Source organism: Mya arenaria, chromosome 5 (genome assembly GCF_026914265.1).
Source record: "Mya arenaria isolate MELC-2E11 chromosome 5, ASM2691426v1".
NCBI lineage: Eukaryota > Metazoa > Mollusca > Bivalvia > Myida > Myidae > Mya > Mya arenaria.
Window position 1 is genome coordinate 27,923,280 of NC_069126.1, and position 20,664 is coordinate 27,943,943.

Genomic DNA, 20,664 nt, shown 5'->3' on the forward strand with positions numbered 1-20,664 from the left:
TTTAAAAAAACATTTTATTTCGGTGCAACTGGATAATATTTCTGCAATTTCGGCTACGCAATAAAATATATTTCTTGTGTTTTTCGTGCGTAATGTAAGCTCAAACCACCTATGTAATTTGAATTTATATTATCATTTTATTGGACTTAAAAATGCTACCCTGCTTTATATCTCCAGGAGATTATATGTTTGCTTTTATTGCCCCATAAAATGAAGACAATAGCGAATTCCTCAAGACCTCAAAGGTTGGCCAAATGGTGGTTTTATGCATTTGGTAGTAAAGTAGGACTATAGAGTTGTGTGTCAAAGATGGATAAATGGCAAATATTTTGACGCTTCATTTATTTCGGATTTCTAGAAATGTTAACTTTTGGCTTTAAACTTATACCTGCATATGAAAACTTATGTTGATTAATTGAAGTGTAAACTGTTTACAGTATATATCAAGTATTATCTACATGCGTGAGAAATGCATTTGTGTTCTCATAGTTGTTTATCGTTTGTTTAAATACAAAATTAGGAATATCAATCATTTTTAGGTTTACATCAAAGGGACGCCTTGTTGTTTAATAAATCGCTTGAGCCAGTAAAAATAAAACATCTTTTTTAGAAATATAAGAAAACAAAACGAACTCAATTTCATTTTTTAATCTCATTCAACTACATATTAAATGCAAAGTGGTTTTACCACTATTGTAACTTGTTAATAAGAAAAAAATACATTAACTTGCAATGTCAGCGTTGACTATTCAAAACGAAAAACTACAGTATTCATTTTGCTATGTTATATGAATGATGAAAATTTGGTTTTAAAAGTTTTGAAAGTTTTACTTGGTATACATTTATTTGGAAAATGAACAACATTTGTTCACAAATTAAGCAAAACGTAGTATTTACACTGTACTGTCTTTTTTTAGTTTTGAATATTCATTTACAAACATAAAACAAAAGTAAGTTTTTGGTCCTGTAAAATGGAATGTTTGAAAAATTATAATATTGAATAACAAAACAATATAATAAACAATATCAGCACTGAAATTTCACATTTGATACATCGGATGCAGAAAGAAGAAAATGTACAATTCTTAAGTCCTTAGAAAAATGTTAAAACATATGATGGTTCGACATTTCTTATTGTCAGCTTTATTTCGTATATCTAACTGAAGAAATATTGCAGTACAGGCAGCAAATACATGTATTAAATGAAAACAATATATCGTAGAAATTTCTGAAATAACATGACAACATGTAAAACATTTAAAATAAAAATGCAATAAATATATACATATAACTTTTATTTTTATATTATACAGTACCAGCTTCACTACCGTACACAATATCTAGCGTTTGATTAAGAAACAAATTTAAAGACACAACTCACAAAAGTATTAAATATATCCTTTCCACATACCCTGAGCCATGCCCTTGTGTCTTGGATACTGGTTTTTTTTCTTATAAAAATCAACAAAATCATCTTTACGCCAAAATGAGAATGTTAACACACAATTTCACCACATGTACGAAACTATTTTCTTTACAACAGTAACACAGAAATGTCAAAAATACCTGTCGATTTTAAAACACATTTTGGCAGGCTGCCATTTTTGACACGGAAACATTTGGCGCTATATTTAGAACAGACGTGCACTCGCTGGCAATTCTTTGAACACGAGAGTGCATATATACACATTTATGTTATAATACACAACATAATTTCGTGTATTTTGAGTAATACACTTTTGAGCATCACTTACACAATTCAAGAGACAGTAGGATAGTAATACGAACATGTACATTGAAGTAACACATGGCGCCACTCATGTAACTTGTGTTCGAGCTTTTGGTGACTTATTTGTTACAAAAGTGTTTACAGGTAAGTTCTTTTTTGACATTTGTCATTTTTTAAAATGCCAATTTCATGTCCACACTCAGAGAGTACGTTTTGAACAATATTTGAAATGGCGATCTGGAATGTCAAAGTGTTCAATTCAACAAGAGCGTTGCTAGGACGATTTGACGTCGGAATGAAGAGGTAAGTCGCCGGCAGGCGGCGTTGGAATATCATGTGCGGAAAAAGCAACGCTTTGAACTGAAATGGCAATAGGTTTAACACATAATTTACTGTCTATTTAACACGTCTTTATGTAAGGAGCGACTGTTGGTGTGGATTTGAATACCAGGAATAATGGTGCGGTGCCATGGCTGACATTGGCATACCGGACATATAGGCGTTACTCGCTGACGAAGAGTTCATATTGTTTATATCTGACCACTTCATTTCCGGTTGTGGACTGACGCTTGAGGATTGTGGTGGCATCATGCCGTGGTGGTGGCCATTCGGAACACTGTTGTTGTTGCTGAGTGGTGCCGCCTGCTGATGTTGTCCGTGTTGTGACGTCGGGATCCCTTCCCCTGGGTGCTGAGCGGAGGATGGGGGTGGTGGGGAGCCCTGGCCCTGCTGGGGTTGTGGCGTTACGGACCCCGGGTTACCCCCACTCATCTGACTTGGCGTGCTCCCTGGGCTCTGCTTCATTATCTTCTTGTATTTTGAGCGTCTGTTTTGGAACCAGATTTTCACCTGAAATATAGGATGCCAATATGATTCACCAGTTACACACGGGTATAAAATGTAAATAATTACATAACAAATATATTTCACAGTAGGAACGCCAGCCATCTTAAATATCAAAACATTATTTTCCTTCCCTTTTCAAAAGAGACAATATAATACCACGTTGATTCGTGCTGATCGTTCATGTGAAAGTTGAAATGACATTTTGTACTGAGATACTTTGATGTTGCAATAATGATATGCAATTTACACGATTCTACAGTTTCAGGGTTCAAAGTGGCAGTTACTTACTCTTTAAAGGAAGCAAGGTGTCTGGTTTTAGATTTCAAGGTACATTAGTGTTCCATCAATGAAATGATAACAATTGAATATAAATATCCCTTAATCAGAAAAGTGCACGTAAGGTACGTGATCGAAACATTTCGTTTAACCACCATATCTGAACCGATATTGAGACCGGTCACTTTTATTTTTAAACAATCAAAATAAGTAATATAAAAGACATGACATACAGAAAGAACAGTGCAGCCTTAACCAGAAACTACTGATCGCGTTCTGGTGAGTGACGAATTAACAAACGCTTGAAACAACGCTAACAAACGCTTGCATGACCTCAGAATATAAATGACGCCATATTTGTTTACAGAAGTTGTTCATCCCTGTCTCTTATTGCCACTAACGACTTAAATCATGCTAACATTTTACTTTCTATGGTTTTGTACCAGCAGCCTTGACATGAAGATTAATTGCCTTGCTAATAACTACAGGTGATCGGGTGCATTTATGGTTTTTGAATGGACGGTAGAACTTTAAATAGCAACAATGAAATTTGCATTAAAATGTTCAGTATTGTTGTTATACATGTAGCTTTGACGTTTTAATAGGATGATACTTTTGATAATTAAATTTTTTTACAGCAATAACAAAATGTTTATGATGGATATTTCAATTCCAGCGGGCGGAGTATATTTTTAATAAGACATTGTCTGCATTTTAACGTTATTTGTTAATGAAATTGTACGACTCATGTCACTTTATTGCATTGAGCCTTTTAAATGTCATGATTCCGCTGCAAATCCTAATTTATACTGAAAATAGAATGTATTATACGGAAATACAGTTTATTGCGTATCGTGGTAGCATTTCATGCGTCTGTCAGAAATGTCGTCTGCTAAAACGATTCGGAACTCAAGTTATTTCCTTTTTATGGCAGAATGTTTCTGTATTTAATGTACAAACACAATTAAGGCCAATAAATACGAAGTAAAATGATTTAATGGAATTTCCCAGAGTCGGGGATAAAACACTGAGCAAGATATTCTTCGATCTTAGCGTTGGGCTTCAGACTTCTACAGCAGAAAATTATCGGTAAAAAATGAACAGGTCTAGACTATGTTTGTATGGGTTTATTTTAAAAACTATGTAAATAAATAAAACTAAGAACCACTTTGCTATTCGCATACGAACGATAAATTATTAATAATATGCATGTATATCTTATAGTTTGTTGTTAACCAAGTTTGACACGTAATTCATAATCTGATGTATTTCTGTCACGTTAAAAATGGCCATAAGAAGTTTACAAATTCACGTCGGTCATTCAAAAGTCCGTGGAATGGTCCATTAGCCTGAGCGTTTAGCAACATTTACTGTTCAATGGGTGTTTATAACGAATCCAACAGGATGCTAATCGAACATGAGAACCGTATCATCATTAAGTAGCTATTAAAATGGACATTATCTAACCCTTTAGCGACCTTGCAGGCTCAACTTTTAAGATACTCAACAGGGTTCCACAAAAGGAAAGTCCGAACCATGTAACACCATTGTTACTCCCCCAAAAGCCAAGCATAGAGTTTCACACAGTGACTGTCGGTGACCCTTGAAGTTACCGGCGATTTCTACACATAACTCCACAAAAGAAGAGACTGGATCACTTGATCATTAGTCAATTTACTCCTCCTACCGACCTGGACAGGAAGCGGCTGCGGTATTTCACGGAAAATTTCATTAAGCTTGTAAAGGTTAACAATAGACAGGAAGAAAAAGAAAACTGCGTGCTGATTTCTTTGCGCACGTCACGCGAGATCCCGTTTTTGATCGTTCTTAACAACGAGAGTCAAGATGGCGCCTACCCTAGTGAGAACGCAGAGGAAACCGACCAGGGGTTTTAGCGAGTCACCATATTGTCCTATCACCTCGGAAATATGGTCAGCCTTGAGACGTGAAACTTAAGAATTATACAAGTGCTAATTTCATCGCATAAGAATATGTTCGGCATAATGAAATAATTGTGTATAATTTAACACGGCATTTTTTCTCAAAATAATATAAATGAAGATTGAGTATCAGTAACAAGATCCTTTTGATCGATTTGATTTCATAAACAAATAAGAGATGATTGGTTATAATTTCTTAAATATATACATAATTTATAATTAAGTATTTAAAAGGCATGTCAAGAAATATTCTCAAGAAACACATTGATTATATCATTTCGATAATGAAATTTAAAAAGCCTTTCGAAAGGAGTTATGTAAAATGCAATTAAACAATGGTATACCTTGAAGTTTTAAATCACATAAAATAAGTAAATTCTTGATCAATATCATTTTTTCAGGTCAAGGTCAGTCACGCCCAATCAAGTGAAAGAAATCGTAAAAAACAAGGGTTTTGTCTCCTTCCAAATAGGCGGGGAGGAAGATGTCAATCAAAGCAATGTTTACATAGGTCTTCCATTGTCAAGATAGTATCGCTGTACAAATACATTCATGTGAGAATTGTCAGAGGCAATTTAGCGTGATTTTCGAATCAGTTGAGTAAAAAACGAAAATACAGCTGATTATAAAGAGTATGCCTGCTGAAGTACATTTTATTGGTTTAAAAAAATGGCAAAGCTTGTAAGATGATAATCTACAGACGTATTTACAGGTTTTCATAAATCAATGTTACTGCAAAACAGTTTTAAGTAAATGAAAATACAAATATTTGATTTTTATCTGACTCACATAAACATAATTGTATCAAAATCTTTGTTGAAATCTAAAAATATACAATTTGCTAAATTGCAATCATCAATAACTGAGTATACTGTTCGGATTTTGTTTTTCCGAATGTCGTTGATGTTAACTGCATGTATTGTTCAAGGGCAGCTTGTTTTGTATCTGGAAACTCAAATAAATCATTTGCACAAAGCAGCGAACGAAGACATTCAATGACAAAACCAAAATATCCAAAATCAATACAGGCAAGGTGGAAGGGACTGAAAGTGCTCATCAAACGTAAGTTTCGTACGGGTGCCGTGATATAGGAAGGAGTTCAAAGCCCAGAGAGGCAGGTGGAAATCAACTAGCAAGCGTCTGGCGACAATCTAAAGGGTTTATTCGACCCCGCATTCGTGTCATCCAGTACAAGGTACAAATGACAAGGCTAGGGTCCGAGTGAGTGAGGCTATCAGTTGCTTACGTTTATTGGCGAAGCTTTGGCCCAAACGGAGTTATGTCTGACGAGAAGTTTTATGAATCTTTCAGGTCTATAAATTTAGTTTATGAGTGTTTTAACGTCGAGGAATTGCTGGACTCCATTGAAGTAAAAATCAACAAAATCACCAATCTGCGGTCGATCGAAAGAGAATGATCTCCAAACTCAGCTTGACTCTAACCCCGGGGAGATTGGACGATCGTAATTGCAATTTTATACCTTTTAAATTGTGATTCTGTATTTCTTTTGAAATGAAGTGGTAAATTTCAACCCGACAAGGAGCCATTTAGCTAATATTGTTTAACTTAACACTAGGTAGTCAAACTTTTAAATCGCATTAACGCTTGTATGTGATTTTGATCGTGTTTGAAGATGATGTAGAAATTAGGGTATGCAAAGATAGGTAGCAAACTCAAACTGTATGAAAAACCTTTTTTCTGATATACAATAAGATCATACTTAAACAGAAGCGATTGTAAAAGAAAAAAAAAGAAATTTGAACAACAACAACTTCGTGTAATCAGAATGAGTAAAGAAAGTACCCAAGTTACCGTTCAACATGTAAGTTAGTGAATTGCTTGAACAAGTGATGTATATACCAGGTCCAACTGATATCGTCAACAATTGGAAGCCAACACACACAACTGTAAACAACTTCGCCCAATTGGAATTCGTTTAAATAGGACTGAATTTTCTCGAGGCAATCGACTCTATTTATAAATCAATGCTGTAGTGTAATTCTGTATCATAATTACCAGGTATAACTTCGTCGCTATCATATTCAAGGGGAGACATAAACATTAATCTAACCAGGTTCTTGGCATTACTTGTTTCTGTAAAAATATATTTTAGAGGGTACCGAGAGGGTGTTGTTTATGTTGTAAATAAAAAAATCGTAGCATTTCTTTTTTATTATTTTTATCATGTTTTACCAATTTGAAACGAATTGAATATATTTGTGATCATACAAAGTTATCTGAATTTCATTTTAGAGGGCGAGGATATCTTTATACTGTTGCTTAAGCCTAAACAAGTCCGTGTTAGTGTTAGGATTTAAGACAGAAACACCTAGGTGGCTTTTTTGTCATTTCTGTAATTTCCTTAATAAAACCTGTCAATGATATTTAATCCTGAAACTTTGGACGTGTTATTGTCATAAACAGCCTCTAGAATACCAAATCTGCCAACCAACCATGCAACAGCTATAGAGAAAGCCGAATAAAACCTAAACTAATATACACATTATCATATGTAAGACCCTAGATAGAATCAGCATACTTTCACCACACTTTTCCTAAACACCTGGGGTAGCAGTAAAAAGTTAGTAAAGTTTTACAACTTGTATAAAGCGCCTTTGAAATCGCTTTTGTTCGGAGTCAGATTTCAACATATTGTGGCAAAACGCGATGTAAAGTCATAGATGTCAGCAAAAAATGATGAAAATTTGGAATGTGAGTCAGATTTAAGAAATATTCACTCGCAACCAATTTCATTTGTTTGCGTTTCTCGTATCTGGAGCAAATACGATATGCACTCTAATCATTACCTATTATTTTCCAACTGTAAACAAAGTCGGATTTCAGAAGGTCGGTGTGAAAAAATGTGTATACTAAACGTACAAGGCAACACTGACTCATTATGATGCGCATAACCATTCTTCACTTGAACGAGATATGAATCTCACCAGGACAAGATAAGCTTTGTTAGGCATACTATATAAAATATTGCGTATTAATAAAAAAAAGAAAACTTATTTGTATGTAAAATTGCTTCGAGCGGATTTTAAAGCTCATTCTTAGATTTCCGAATTGTTTGCCTGAAATAACAGTACTTAAACAGGCTTTTTCAGCTCCTCTGGTGTTGTCAGATACTACAGTGTTCATTTAAGAACACAAAGCTGTTTCTACAAATCTAAAGTTGCCAACATTCCAGTAGTATACATTCAAATCACATGGCTTGTCCAGTACTTTACACGCCAAAACACGTTTTTTTCCAGCAACTCTGAAGATGCCAAGTAATAAATACTTTACGTTTCAAATAGAAGATTTTTCAAGCAACTGTATTTCCCAAACAGCCAAAATGTTGATTTCTGTAAATATTTCCTTAAAATACATTATTTGCATGTTTAAGACAATTGAGCTAATCTTTAATATATTTCAAACGCCAATGCAGATGAGTAAGAAGTCGTTTAAGATATATGGACTTTTCCTTGCGATAGCGATTTCATTACAAATTTAATTCGTTTTTCTGTTTCAGAGGTGTTAATTACAAAAGAAAGACCGTTTGTAGCCACCCCTGTGTGGTCGCCAACTCTCTCTTTGCTTGGAGATTTTTTTTTATTTTCTACCAACTTCAATAGACTAATGTATGTAAAGCTAATACGTAGCACGCAATGGTTCAGATAGGCACCAACTGTGTTTAAAGGATGTTAAAGCGTAGATATCAGCTGGTGTTATGAAATCATGTTCGTTAGAAGTTGTATCAGTTAGTAGTAGGATGAGTTTTATGGCTAACAGGTGTGAGAGTTTTGTTATTGTCTTCAAACCATTCATTTATGTCATTGTCGTTATGTAAAGCTGTGGGGAATTTCGTTTGAAATGGTGACACGTATATCACCGGCTGCGGTAACACTGATAATTAAATGTCTTGTCAGATTTATATTTTACGTATCTCGAATTGCAAGCCAGTATATTTGTTCTGTATGCTTGGGCTTGGCCGAAAATTGGACATTCAACAGGTAATCTTGGTAAATGCAATGTAAATAATAATTATAACTGCACTAAGACAAGCATACAAAGATGCTTAAATAATAAATTGAACTCTACTGGGGCAAGCCAGGCAGTCACAAATGCAAATACACCATACAAACATAAATTACATATCCTGTAATGAAAAGGAAACATTTACCCAACAAATCATGATGAAAAGCAATCAGGATTTTAACTGAATGTAATAAGGATAAAATATGACAATAAAGATCAAATGTAATTCCAAAATCAATGAAAGTCACAAAAAGTCGTCATGTTTCGGACTGCCACAAGAATTGTATTGACAAACCACGGACAACTAAAGCTAAAATCAATTATTGTTTCTTTACATTTCGAGAATTGTACACTAGCGGAAACACAGTTGACAACAATTGTTTCAGCTTGGTTTCATTTATTTTGTTTCAAAATCATTATCCCCAACCAACAATCGTGGTTTATTAGCATGGTTTCCGTGACTAATACGTTCAAAAACAATGCCAAACATTGATGAAAAACTTTCCAATACCAATAAATCTTTCATTGCTGACCGACCTGCCACGCCCCCTTTGGTTTTTACCAAAGACCCTAGTCCTGAACAAGAATAGAGAAACCAGACTTTGTGGACAAGACGATATGGGGACCGGCAAGATGTCACCCACGAGTTGGCATATTTACCTCAATGTCACCCCCTAGAATACGCCTTCAAAAACAATCAATGACTTTATGTTTCAGGATATGGTAAAGTACGTCTTTTTAAGAAAGACAGAAACGAGGCTGTAAACATTCACGTTGTGAAAATCAGTCCAATCTGCACCGAATGAACCCTAGGTCACTGCGCATGTGGAATGGGAAATGTCACAGGACATTAACACACTATTCTTTTTCTAGCGAATTAATTAATACTTGTTAAACGATACGGTTGTAGTGAAGTCAATGGATAATTGTATTTTGTAACACGATCGAAAACAGTTCAATGATATATTGAAGCGTTTGACTATCTCTTAGATAAATTAATTACCTAGCTGAAGTGACTGTGCCCATCTGAACAAGCATCCCAAACTCAGGATCCATTTTCTCATTCCAGTGTTCATAATCATATCAATGTTGACAATTTTTGAATATTATGAAAAACGCAAAATGCTAAAACATGCTCAATGAGAGGATAAATAAATAGTATATAAATTGTGAGACGACGAATTAAACAAATCAAATTTTTACCAAAGGGGAAAACAGTGCGATAAATTGTTCATAATGGTGAAATGTATGATAGCATGGTCCACAACTTTGGTTAAATTGAACTCAATGGACCCCAGTTGAAGTACTTATTTACAAGTGTGAAAATCATGACCATCGTGTTCTTCACAAATTTCATAACCATAGGATTTGTGAAAATTGTGGCCCAGCATATAACCATGTTTTTAATTCTGTATTAACTTGCCAACATGACGTAAATCACTCTATGATCCGTTAATGAACTCCATTTAGCCGCTTATGGGCAATCGTTTGTGAATTGAGTAATAATTAATTGTGGATTGATTAGAGCCGTATAAAATTATGCCTCATTTATCCGTACCGTAGGCCCATGGAGTTCTGATTTTATTTCCAAGAGTCTGGACGATAAAATTAACGAAAATAGGGGTAATTTACCTCAATTCTATGTTATTATTTCAAACCTCACAATCTTGTAAAATCAATTGCATCGGATCAAGCCTATTGGAAACGCAGAATATGGGTTCCTAACCGTACCCAGCGGAATCATGGATGCTGTCAAATAAATTAACTATAAAACAGCAAAACACCTAATCAGGGTCTATTATGAAATTTCAAGCCAGAAACGGGATGAAAATTACATGTAATCTTGGTAAATTTCCATGTTGACAAACCTAACACTTTGGTCCAATCAAAAATGGTAAATATCACCTTAGATGGAAGAAAATTATTCCATCAATAGAAATTGGTCAATTTTAAGGGTATATAAAAGCAGGCTTAAAATCTGTATTACAAACAAGGGGAAAACTTCCAAATAGCCACCAGGGAATTTAAAAATCTCCGAAAAATATTTTCTGAGAAATATTTACGAGATGTGTAGTGAAGTTTCAAGTTCAAGAATGCTGGCACGTGTTCTGTGTTGAGTGTAACATTTCCGTTGGATTAAGTATATGCGTAGGATTAAGTGTAAGAAAAAAAATGGATTAAGTGTCTCGGAGTTATTTCAGTACTTTAATCCAGCCAACTAATTTTGTTCGCAGTTCGCTTTTCGTGTAAGTTTCGGAAATGCACTGTGGTTTTGAAAAATTCTAAGGGGAAGATGTCAGACATTTCTAGTCACGTTTATGTGTTTAAACAAACCGTTATGACAGTTACCATAAATAGATTTTATGGAACACCCTAACGGTGCAAAGGTTGACTTTGAAATAAAAAGGTACTGTAACCGGATGTACTAAAAATAGCGGTGTCATCGACACCGTGCTGTGCAGGGTGGCTCGGGTTGGTTATTTATGGCGCAAAGTGAAAGCAGAAACCACCCTAAAGTGAAGAAAACTGTAAACCAAGAAAAAAGGTCATATTTTTAGAAATGCCATCATCGTGTCAATTCTTGGTTCATTGTTTGAAAAAATGTGCACAGTAGTGTCAGATTCTGTTGTTATTGAAAAAAGTGAAATTTCCTTTAATCATTTTGCATAATTAATGCAGATTTTTGCATCGTAAATAATTTTGATAAAAATGTGCCGTTTACGGATACGCCCAATTTACGAAGCAGGTGTGTTGTTACGCAAACATAGCGCGTTTTTGGTGAAAAAAAATGAAATTTACAACTCAGAAAAGAATCCAATCAACTCTTCAAATAGCTGCAAACAGTGGAACGGTTGTCATTAATATTTTCGATTACTTTAAGGTGCTACATTTTGTATACTCAAACTTAAGCATATTAATAAAGATATATACATACTAATATAGAAGTCAGTTTTCCTTATAATAGAAGTAATAAATTTCGGGCTATACGTTATCTGATGGCCAATCTTTGATAAGAAGTTTGATAGAAAAAGGTAAACTTCGAATTGAATTAAATTTTAACTAGTGTTTATTGCCCAAACATTCGCTCGGGCTGTGATTCATCCAGCGAATATTTTATCTTTTATAATCAAGGTCCCCTATTCATGTGCATAAATGCATTTTGACTTTCTGACATATTGTACGTTTGGATACTGTTAGAAAAATTTCAAAAGAATATGTTTGCTGTTTGAACTCGGTATAATTTAGCTATTTGTACTTATGTTTGAGCTATTCGCGTGGTCATATATCATTACGCAAGTTTGTCGCTGTTTAAAGTGAACAGGTAAAACAGATATGTTGTATATAATAAGTTGTGTCACCCTTAAATTGTTCAAAATGACCTGTATCGCGCCATGATATGTAAGAAATGGTAATATATATTAAGTGTTATTCGTAATGTGAATATATAAATATATATTTGTCTGTGTTTTAAGAGAACGCGTATATGAATATATTTGAAATAAACGTCCGTTCTGTTCTGTTCTGTTCTGTTCTGTTCATTAAAGCCTCATTTAAAGGTTGTTGTTTTTTTTTACTTTAAAGTACGCTTTAACATTATTGTTTACAGCATAATCCATAAAAATGTAAACATATCATGCTAAAATTTGTCATGATAAAAAATAATCAAAATGCATTTCTAATGCGCAATAAATAGTTCATAGCCATTAGAATTTTTAAAATCAACGTGAACATCATATTGACGCTTTATCATATCACCATTTTCTTACCTGCGTCTGAGTGAGCCCGAGAGAGGCGGCAAGCTCCGCGCGCTCCGGAAGTGCCAAGTACTGTGTCCGCTGGAACCTCCGGTTGAGCTGCTGGAGCTGTAGGCTCGAGTAAATCGTGCGCGGTTTCCGCATCTTCTTGCCCTTCGTCATTCGGAGATCCTCCATGTTCGGTTTGTCTATAAATAGAAACATTAGGGGTATGATAATCCGTGTACGTAGAAACAAATAATAATGCATTTCAAAACATGAGTTTATAAAAAATACATTTTTCAAAAACATCTCAATATTCAATATTGTCAGACATTATATCAAGAAACATGAATACGCGCGTGAAAAAATAAAACTGATTAAGTTTTAAAAGGTCAAGTTATATGGATTATTTGAACTTAGGAAAACAATTTGAATAAAAATAGGTCGACATACAGCGAATCAGTAAGAAAGCAACGTTGTTAATGATGCACAAAGTTCAAGCTTTTGAATATTTCTGCTGCGCCAATTTTCAACCTTCTTTGCAATTACAATTGTATTCGTTGCATAAAGTGACATCTTGAAATCACAATATTATCAAATCAATTATTATACAAAGCAGAAATTTTTCATTCAAATTGATACATTTCATATAAAAATGGGTAGGTTTATTGAAAAATACACAATTAATTCATAATATCATGATTTCATCAGATATCAAAGAAAGCAAAGCACTTCTTAGTTGATCAAATGACGGTTAAAGACCCTCTTGAAAGCTAAATGTTCCTGAAATTTCAATCATTTCTTTTCTTTACTAAGCCACTTTCGGTCCCTTTGGTTGACTTTGGGGTAAATTCACTTAATTGAAGTACATTCTTTCTTTTGTCCGAAAAGTGAATAGGGGTCTTCTCAAATTTAATTTACGTATAGGACCACAAGTAAGTTTGTTTGGGCAAGACGTTGGGTAACAAAGTGGAGCCCTGCAGAGCCCATGTCTCTTTGGGCGTTGGTGTCTGTCAACACCGTGGTACGGGCTCTTTTGTTTAGGGCTTAGGATGTTATGTTTAGTTATAAATACGGTACAGGGAAAACTTCCGAATATTCGTTGTATGCTAAGGACAAATTTGCTTAAATAAAGTCATCTAAATATATCTTGGATTGGTTGAAATCCTTACACCTTTTTAGTGTAAATAGAAAATAAAAGAAATATTCCTTCCTGTTTACCTAGCTTCTGTATTTAATCATTTGTTGAGCAACATCATTTAAAAAGATATTCTTTTATAAAAAGGCGTCGGTGTCAGACAAACTATTTTCTTTAAATCATCTCTGTTGCAGAACTACCTATAAACCTGTTTTTTGTTATTTCATAATCTGGCTAGACCAAAGCTTCTTTAGTAAATAAGATCAAATATGTATTAAACCGAAATATTCAAATTAACTTAAACGACATATCAGATATTATCAATGCCGATAGCTCAAGTTTGTTTAATTTTAATACAATTTTATGATGTCTTTAATTGGTTTACCATTTCAAATACATGTTCAATCATTTTCGTTACACAATCGTTGTATAATCTAACAAAATGTTATCAAATTCAATTTGCCTTGAAAAATCATCATAAGAAATTGGGATTACTTTTTATTCAATTTTGATCGGAGTAATTTAATTCGTAATTTGTATTTCATTGACGGGCATTACAAATCATATCCCTCCGCCTTAAAGTGCCATAGTAATGTCGCCCAAGGGACTATTTTACGCCACAATTTCTACGAACTCCCTCAGGGGTCACGATGTCGTTTAAGCAGACACTTAAAGTGATATTCTAGCGCCCAAATGTTAATTTAATAATAGAATAAACCCAGATTAAACGGCTGTTTCGACACTATGCCAATATGTTGCATCTTAAGGTGAAAACACGGTTACAAAGATGCTAAATGATAGCGTGATCAATTTAGCGATAAACACAACAATAAATTATGTACCCTGATTTTTAATTTCTTAAATATATTCGGATGAAATCGTACTGGCAACAATGAGTTTGAGTTTTTACTCTATAACATGTAGTTGTTGTAGTATTTTAGCAGTATATATGTAGTTTTTTTATAATAGACTATTTTAGGAGTGTAGATGATTATAAGAACATGAAAAACATTGTTCTTAAATTCGAGGGGTGAATGGGAAAAGGTTCTAAGTGACATTAAATAAAAAAGAAGATAGAACATTTGTTCGCTTTCACTTCTCGAGTTGACAACACTGAGCTGAACAACGAAATAGAATTTATTGGCACCATATACAAGAATCAGTAGCAAACTCATCAAAAATTGTATTAATTTGAATTTCAAAGAACAAACTCTGAAAATAATATGTCAAATTCACATTCCTCACGGACCTCTAATAACCTCGTCATAATTCCATAACAAAACTGACACATTGACATGAAACAGTCGCTCAATAATTTAATTCTTGCCATAGCCCACAGACATATTGTGTTACGAGCGTAAAAAATAGTTCTAAGAATCCTAAGGATTTTATGATGTCTTAAACAACATTATCACTGTCAAGAAAGTGCATTAATGAAATATTTGCGTCCAAATATGTTGGATGGGATGAAAAAAAGTATATACCTTTTTCCAGCACTTATTTATTTATTTATTTATTTATTTATTTATTTATTTATTTATTTATTTATTTATTTATCCATCTATTCATTGATTTACTTATGTTTTTATGTATTTACTTATTTATTAAATGAAAGACATTTGACCAGTGACAGTACTAGCACCAGGATTTACTAAAATACAGAAAATACTCGAATTAAATGAATAACTGGAAACTAATTGTGTTTCTATGTTGTATTTATTTAAACTTAATAGAAGATATAAATTGGGACCGTTAGCCATTGAAGCTAACATTATCTTTTTAAAGGAATAGTTCAAATTCTGAGAAATAAATGCATGTTATTTAATTAAGAGCCCCAACCTCCCAACCCCCTTCCGAAGTTCCTAAGCTAATAAAATCATTAGATTGTCACGGTGTTTGTAAGCTCATAAATATTTCATTGGATTCCTTATTTATGTGGCGTTAGCAGGGAAATGTCTTCCAGAAATAAAGCAGTGTTTTATTTCAATTAATCTCTGTTTTGTTTTCCGTGTCAATTTAATATTCATAGGATGACGATTTGAATGATATATTGAAAGACTGGATGAATGTTTTATTTATTTCTTTATTCTAATATGAAAAGTAATTCGTACGCCGTTATTAAGACATACTGAAAGTTGTGAGCATTTCTGTCTTGATTATAAAAAGGGCTGTACTCTATTTGTATATGCATTTTGAAAGAAAAAACGAGCCTTAGTTAATATTTCCCTTTAATTTAAACTTATATTATTATAAATGATAATAAATAAATTACAACTATGAATTAAATTTTGTAGTTACTCAATTTAATGTCAATAAATTATTGATCGTTTATGTACAACGGTAGATTTGCAGATTTTGTTTAAAAAACGACCATATGAAGAAAACGACAGATTTTCAGATATTTTAGAAAGACATTTTACTATGTGCATCAATTACAATATTTGTTAGATCTGATATTATAGAATAGAAAGATTACTGTATCTGTAAAACATAGATAAAGCTGTCATTTTTTTGTTAAGCCCAACCGCCCGGTACCATTTGTACCCTGGTAATTTTACGGGGTCCGTATTTTATGATACTTCTACAATACCACGTTTATTATACGGAAAAATCGGGACTCCGGTTCAAAACGGAACATAGGGAGTCTTTATTCTAGATGTAAAGTAATGTTAACAAACTGAATAGACGAAGAGACACACCATACAAGACGGGGTAGCCTTTTGAAAAAAATCCCTGTAGTGATTTCATGAATAAGAGATAGGACATTTTAAAGTTTTTTCAAGACCTTTGACATTGCAGCCGAGGTTTGTTCAGTGAAATGTTTGTATTGCAAAAAAGATGTATTAAGAAATATTAATTTGTTAATTTATAAAGGGTCTCGAAACCTATACAAAAATCATTTTATTTACATTATCCATTTAGAGAGCGTTGAAGTATAAAATAGACCCTCTTATAAGATAAAACGCGGGCCTGGTGTGTACACGTTTTTTATGTGTTAGGTGAAAGAGAATAGAGCAGTGAAAATTGAAAGAAAAATATAATGTAAATAATTCAAAATAAATGGCGTTTCATTCAAAATATTGAATTAAAATGGGATTCAACTCAAGTGAACATTGCCCTGTTCGATAAGTAAATATGCTACAACTTTTGTAAATACTCCCTATTAAGATTGCTTTAAAGAATTGATTTAACTTCGTAAAATATAATTTCATTTCTTTCATATTAATCAATTCTACACCCGTCTAAAAGAACTATTTTTTAAAATTCTGTATCGAAATAAAATGGTATTTCATACCGTTATTATTTCAATGCAATATTTCAATTAAGGCTTTTTTTAATTCAATGCATTAGAATAGAACATGGATTCGACCATAAAAGTAAATTGTTGAAATTAATGTTTTACCAGTATTTACAATTAAAAGGGCAAAAATGTAGCAAAAAATAATTGCTAGATCAATAGATTTAATGGTTATTGATGAAGCCTATTATTAAAATCTATTTAAGCATATTTAAATTGGTTAAAATATTTAAGTGTATATAAACAGTAACACAACTGTTTTTAAACATATTTCACAACATAGAAAATAAAGTATATGTAGGATTAAATATAAATGTACGTAAAAATTTATATAGAATATGATCTGGTTGTTTTTGTGTAGTTATTTTTTTAATTTCTTCTTCACCAAATATTGTAACTGATTTATTGAAACAATTCTTATATCAGAAATTGGAGTTGGTCTCCTTTTTTTAATAGGTCTCACCACAAAGTATATATATACATTACAAATTATGAAGTGCATACATCCTTTTTGGGAATGGAAGTTTGAATGTTTCAAACTTCGGTTAAGAATTAGTCATAAATTGTACAATAAGCGTATTCTTGTTTCAACTTTTAAGGCTTTAAATAATAATAAGAATCCTACGCGAAACCATTCGCTTCACAGATCGCGAGTTTTGTCGCACCTTTGTCGTTTAAATTAACAAAAAACTTTACAGTGAAATCTGTGTTAAGGCAAACGTTTACACAGTATTTCTATTCTTTTTTCATGGATTTCCGTGATATTATCTTAAAACTAAGGTCCTATTATCCAAAACCATTTAACATACGGTGACTTAAAGATACCCGAGCAGATAAGTATTGTGGTTTAATAGAATAAAAACAAACAAAACATGAATAGTAAAACAGTACGAATACAATCTATGAGTTTTACGCAGGCTTACTACAAAACACGTATGAATGAATAATGCTATCTGTTGATGTCAAACTAAACTCACATGTTTGTATGTTTTCGTTGCGAATCAGTGAGTTTTAAAGTCAGTATATATATCATATAATCTAATAAAGAATGTATCTTCTTTATATGAGCTAATAATCTGATAAAATATTAAAAAATGAAAGGTGGTATTATTACAAAATGCCGTTAATAACTCATTTAGCCCACCCATTGAGCAAAAAATGTGAAAGCCCTCGTAGAACACAATGACTGAATAAGGTGAATGGTTTCAAAGCTTACTTTGTCAACTTTACATCCTAGTAAAGCGACGTTTTTGAAAGAGATTTTTGCAGAGAATAAAGACCATAGTTTCATACATTTCCAACTCGAAATCGCTTGGTTTTATTCTTAAATAAAAATCTTTAGGAAGACGAAAGTATTCTGGGAATGTGAGCTGTTACTTGAACTATGTTATTACTAAAAACTAATAACACATTTATGTTCGTCATATATACATACGTAAGTTGAGCTCTAAATGTTTAATATATATGAAATATAGGTTCACCAGTTTGTTTAGGAAACTTAGGGGTACGAACATACACGGTGCTAACACCAATACAAGTTTGGAACGAACCTTCTCTGGGCGGAGTCGTTGACTGATGGTATGACGGCATGGAAAAAGGGTGACCGGGCGCGCCGTGGTTGTACGCGGACGTTGGAGACATCGACATAGAATTCATGGGGAACGGATACCCGGTGATGCCTCTTGACGATTGTGACGTCACCAGACCTGCGTCATACTGCCCCGCGTGTGGGTGGCCCTGATAGAGACCCCTGTTAGGGTAAGCGGGGTGCCCCATGCCCGGACCCATTCCTTGGTTCTGCATCTCCATGAAGGCGGACTTCTGATGCTGGTGAGCCATTTCCGGGTCCATGCCTTCCGGTACACCACCAATGTTCAACATATCTTTATAATACACAGAATCCAGCGTTGAGCTTGATAGCACTAATGCAATAAATAGCTAAAATATATACAGGTTACCCCGTAAGACTTATCACTTTCTATTTACAAGGCTATTATTTAAGCCTATATAACAAGTCTATGGTCATTGTCTGTGGTGAAAGTCCCTGGTCGAATTGGTAAAATAAAAACAGCACTATGGTTAAAACATCGATAAAACCATTAGATTCGTGTTGCTACTGCTGGTGTTGTTCCGTCGTTGCTGATGATGGAGTTCAGATCTTTCGTAGTAGCACTTAGCATCGGTAGTACATGTTCAACATGCAATACACTTTAACGATTATCACTTTATTATGTCCAATGTATGTATAATTAAAGCGATATAATTACATACATGTGTAGTTCGATAATAAAAGTCCACTATTCGTTGCTAATCTCCTTTAATGAGGTTCCAAAATGTTGATCACTGTATGATTACTGCTGAGCAATTTTGTCAACTGTCTCTTCGTCGTCTTTATATAGCTAATAACTCCAATTCGGTTTGCGAACTTGATTATGGGTAATTTTCAGATAAATATGCGGGAACAACTGATCATATACCCTTCTAACAACTCACACAAACTCAACAATCCAACACTTAAATCAACACAAAAAACCTCTTTTCCACATCATGTTTAGCTAATTTGCATACTACACCACGCCCAAGCGGTTAAACGACGCACGCTATTGGCTGAAATCGTCCTCGGCGCATCCAATATGGGCAAAACTTTCAGATACCGCTATCCTAATTCGTTCATAAAATTACTCGTCCAATATTCGTACATCCAATATTTCTTTAGCGATGACAATAACTCTTTAGTATGCACCGCAATTTTCAGACTGACTTTATTACTTCATACCACCAAGTTAAATAGTATTATTTTCACTGATTATAACAAATACTCTATATTTTCTTGGTCATGTCAAAATACTCAATGGAAAGGGACACGAGGGGGTTTAGTGAGCATATGGGTTCCGCTCGAATGGCTTGATAATTGAAAGTACAGTGATAAGTATTTTGCTAATTCACGAGTATACTTTAATTCGCGTCGCAAAAGGTGTGAAAAACGGTAAAACATACCTTGACTTCTGTTGTAATCTGAATTCATTTTGTTCCGTGATATTTTACTTTGCCTTAATCAATACAAGAATAGAAAATTGTTTCCAAAGGGAAAGGTTTCTATTTGCAATTTGTGTTTTTTTATTTTCCCCGATCGAATCCAAGTTTCTGCATTTACAACTTTGCTTTTTTCGAAGATCATACGGTAAAAAGAATGGGTTTTTTTCCATTTAGGATTCGCTGGTATACTTTTTCAAGCTCCTCATATTTATAGCTGTTATATAGTGATAGTTTACCAGACGTTTACTTATCCTGAACAAATGTATACGATTTTCATTCTGAGGTTTATTAGTTAAGCTTAGCAAAAACTGTGTGTTCTCTGAACTAGATTTACGCCCGATTATTTATTATTATTTTGTAGTATGTTAATGTACATTATATGCTTTCTATATCCATTATAAATAATGTTTGTAATTCCCTCATATATCACATGTATATATGTGGAGAATGTGTAATAAAACCGAAGCCGCAAAAAGGATTACTTGAACCCGTTTGGGAAGCCATGAATCCCTCTCAAATCCTTTTCTTGGATAAAAAACAGACCGGGATCCATTTTGGGAGTCCCAGAGAACGTACCCACTGTCTGGAGTTCGAACGTTCGGCCTCAACTTATCAATTTAACAACTAGACAGCTCAAACCA

General features: G+C 33.7%; 1 protein-coding gene across 1 annotated transcript; it reads right to left on the reverse strand.

The window, feature by feature from the left end:
- Positions 1–633: 633 nt before the first annotated feature.
- LOC128233382 (homeobox protein DLX-6-like) lies at positions 634–19,477 on the reverse strand. Its single transcript, XM_052947035.1, has 3 exons — positions 18,538–19,477; positions 12,582–12,757; positions 634–2,578 (listed from the first exon to the last, which is right to left on the reverse strand). The coding sequence occupies exons 1-3, from the start codon at positions 18,866–18,868 to the stop codon at positions 2,141–2,143; spliced, it is 945 nt and encodes a 314-aa protein (XP_052802995.1). The 5' UTR covers positions 18,869–19,477; the 3' UTR covers positions 634–2,140.
- Between the last annotated feature and the right edge of the window lie 1,187 nt (positions 19,478–20,664).

What these genes read in the sequence shown, in the direction of transcription:
- LOC128233382 (XM_052947035.1), bottom strand. Translation starts at nt 18,868, where the DNA reads ATGTTGAACATTGGTGGTGTACCGGAAGGCATGGACCCGGAAATGGCT. An exon ending in AACGACTCCGCCCAGAGAAG is followed by an intron (nt 12,758 to 18,537) that starts GTTCGTTCCAAA and finishes TTCTATTTATAG; the next exon opens with ACAAACCGAACATGGAGGAT. An exon ending in TCGGGCTCACTCAGACGCAG is followed by an intron (nt 2,579 to 12,581) that starts GTAAGAAAATGG and finishes CCTATATTTCAG; the next exon opens with GTGAAAATCTGGTTCCAAAA.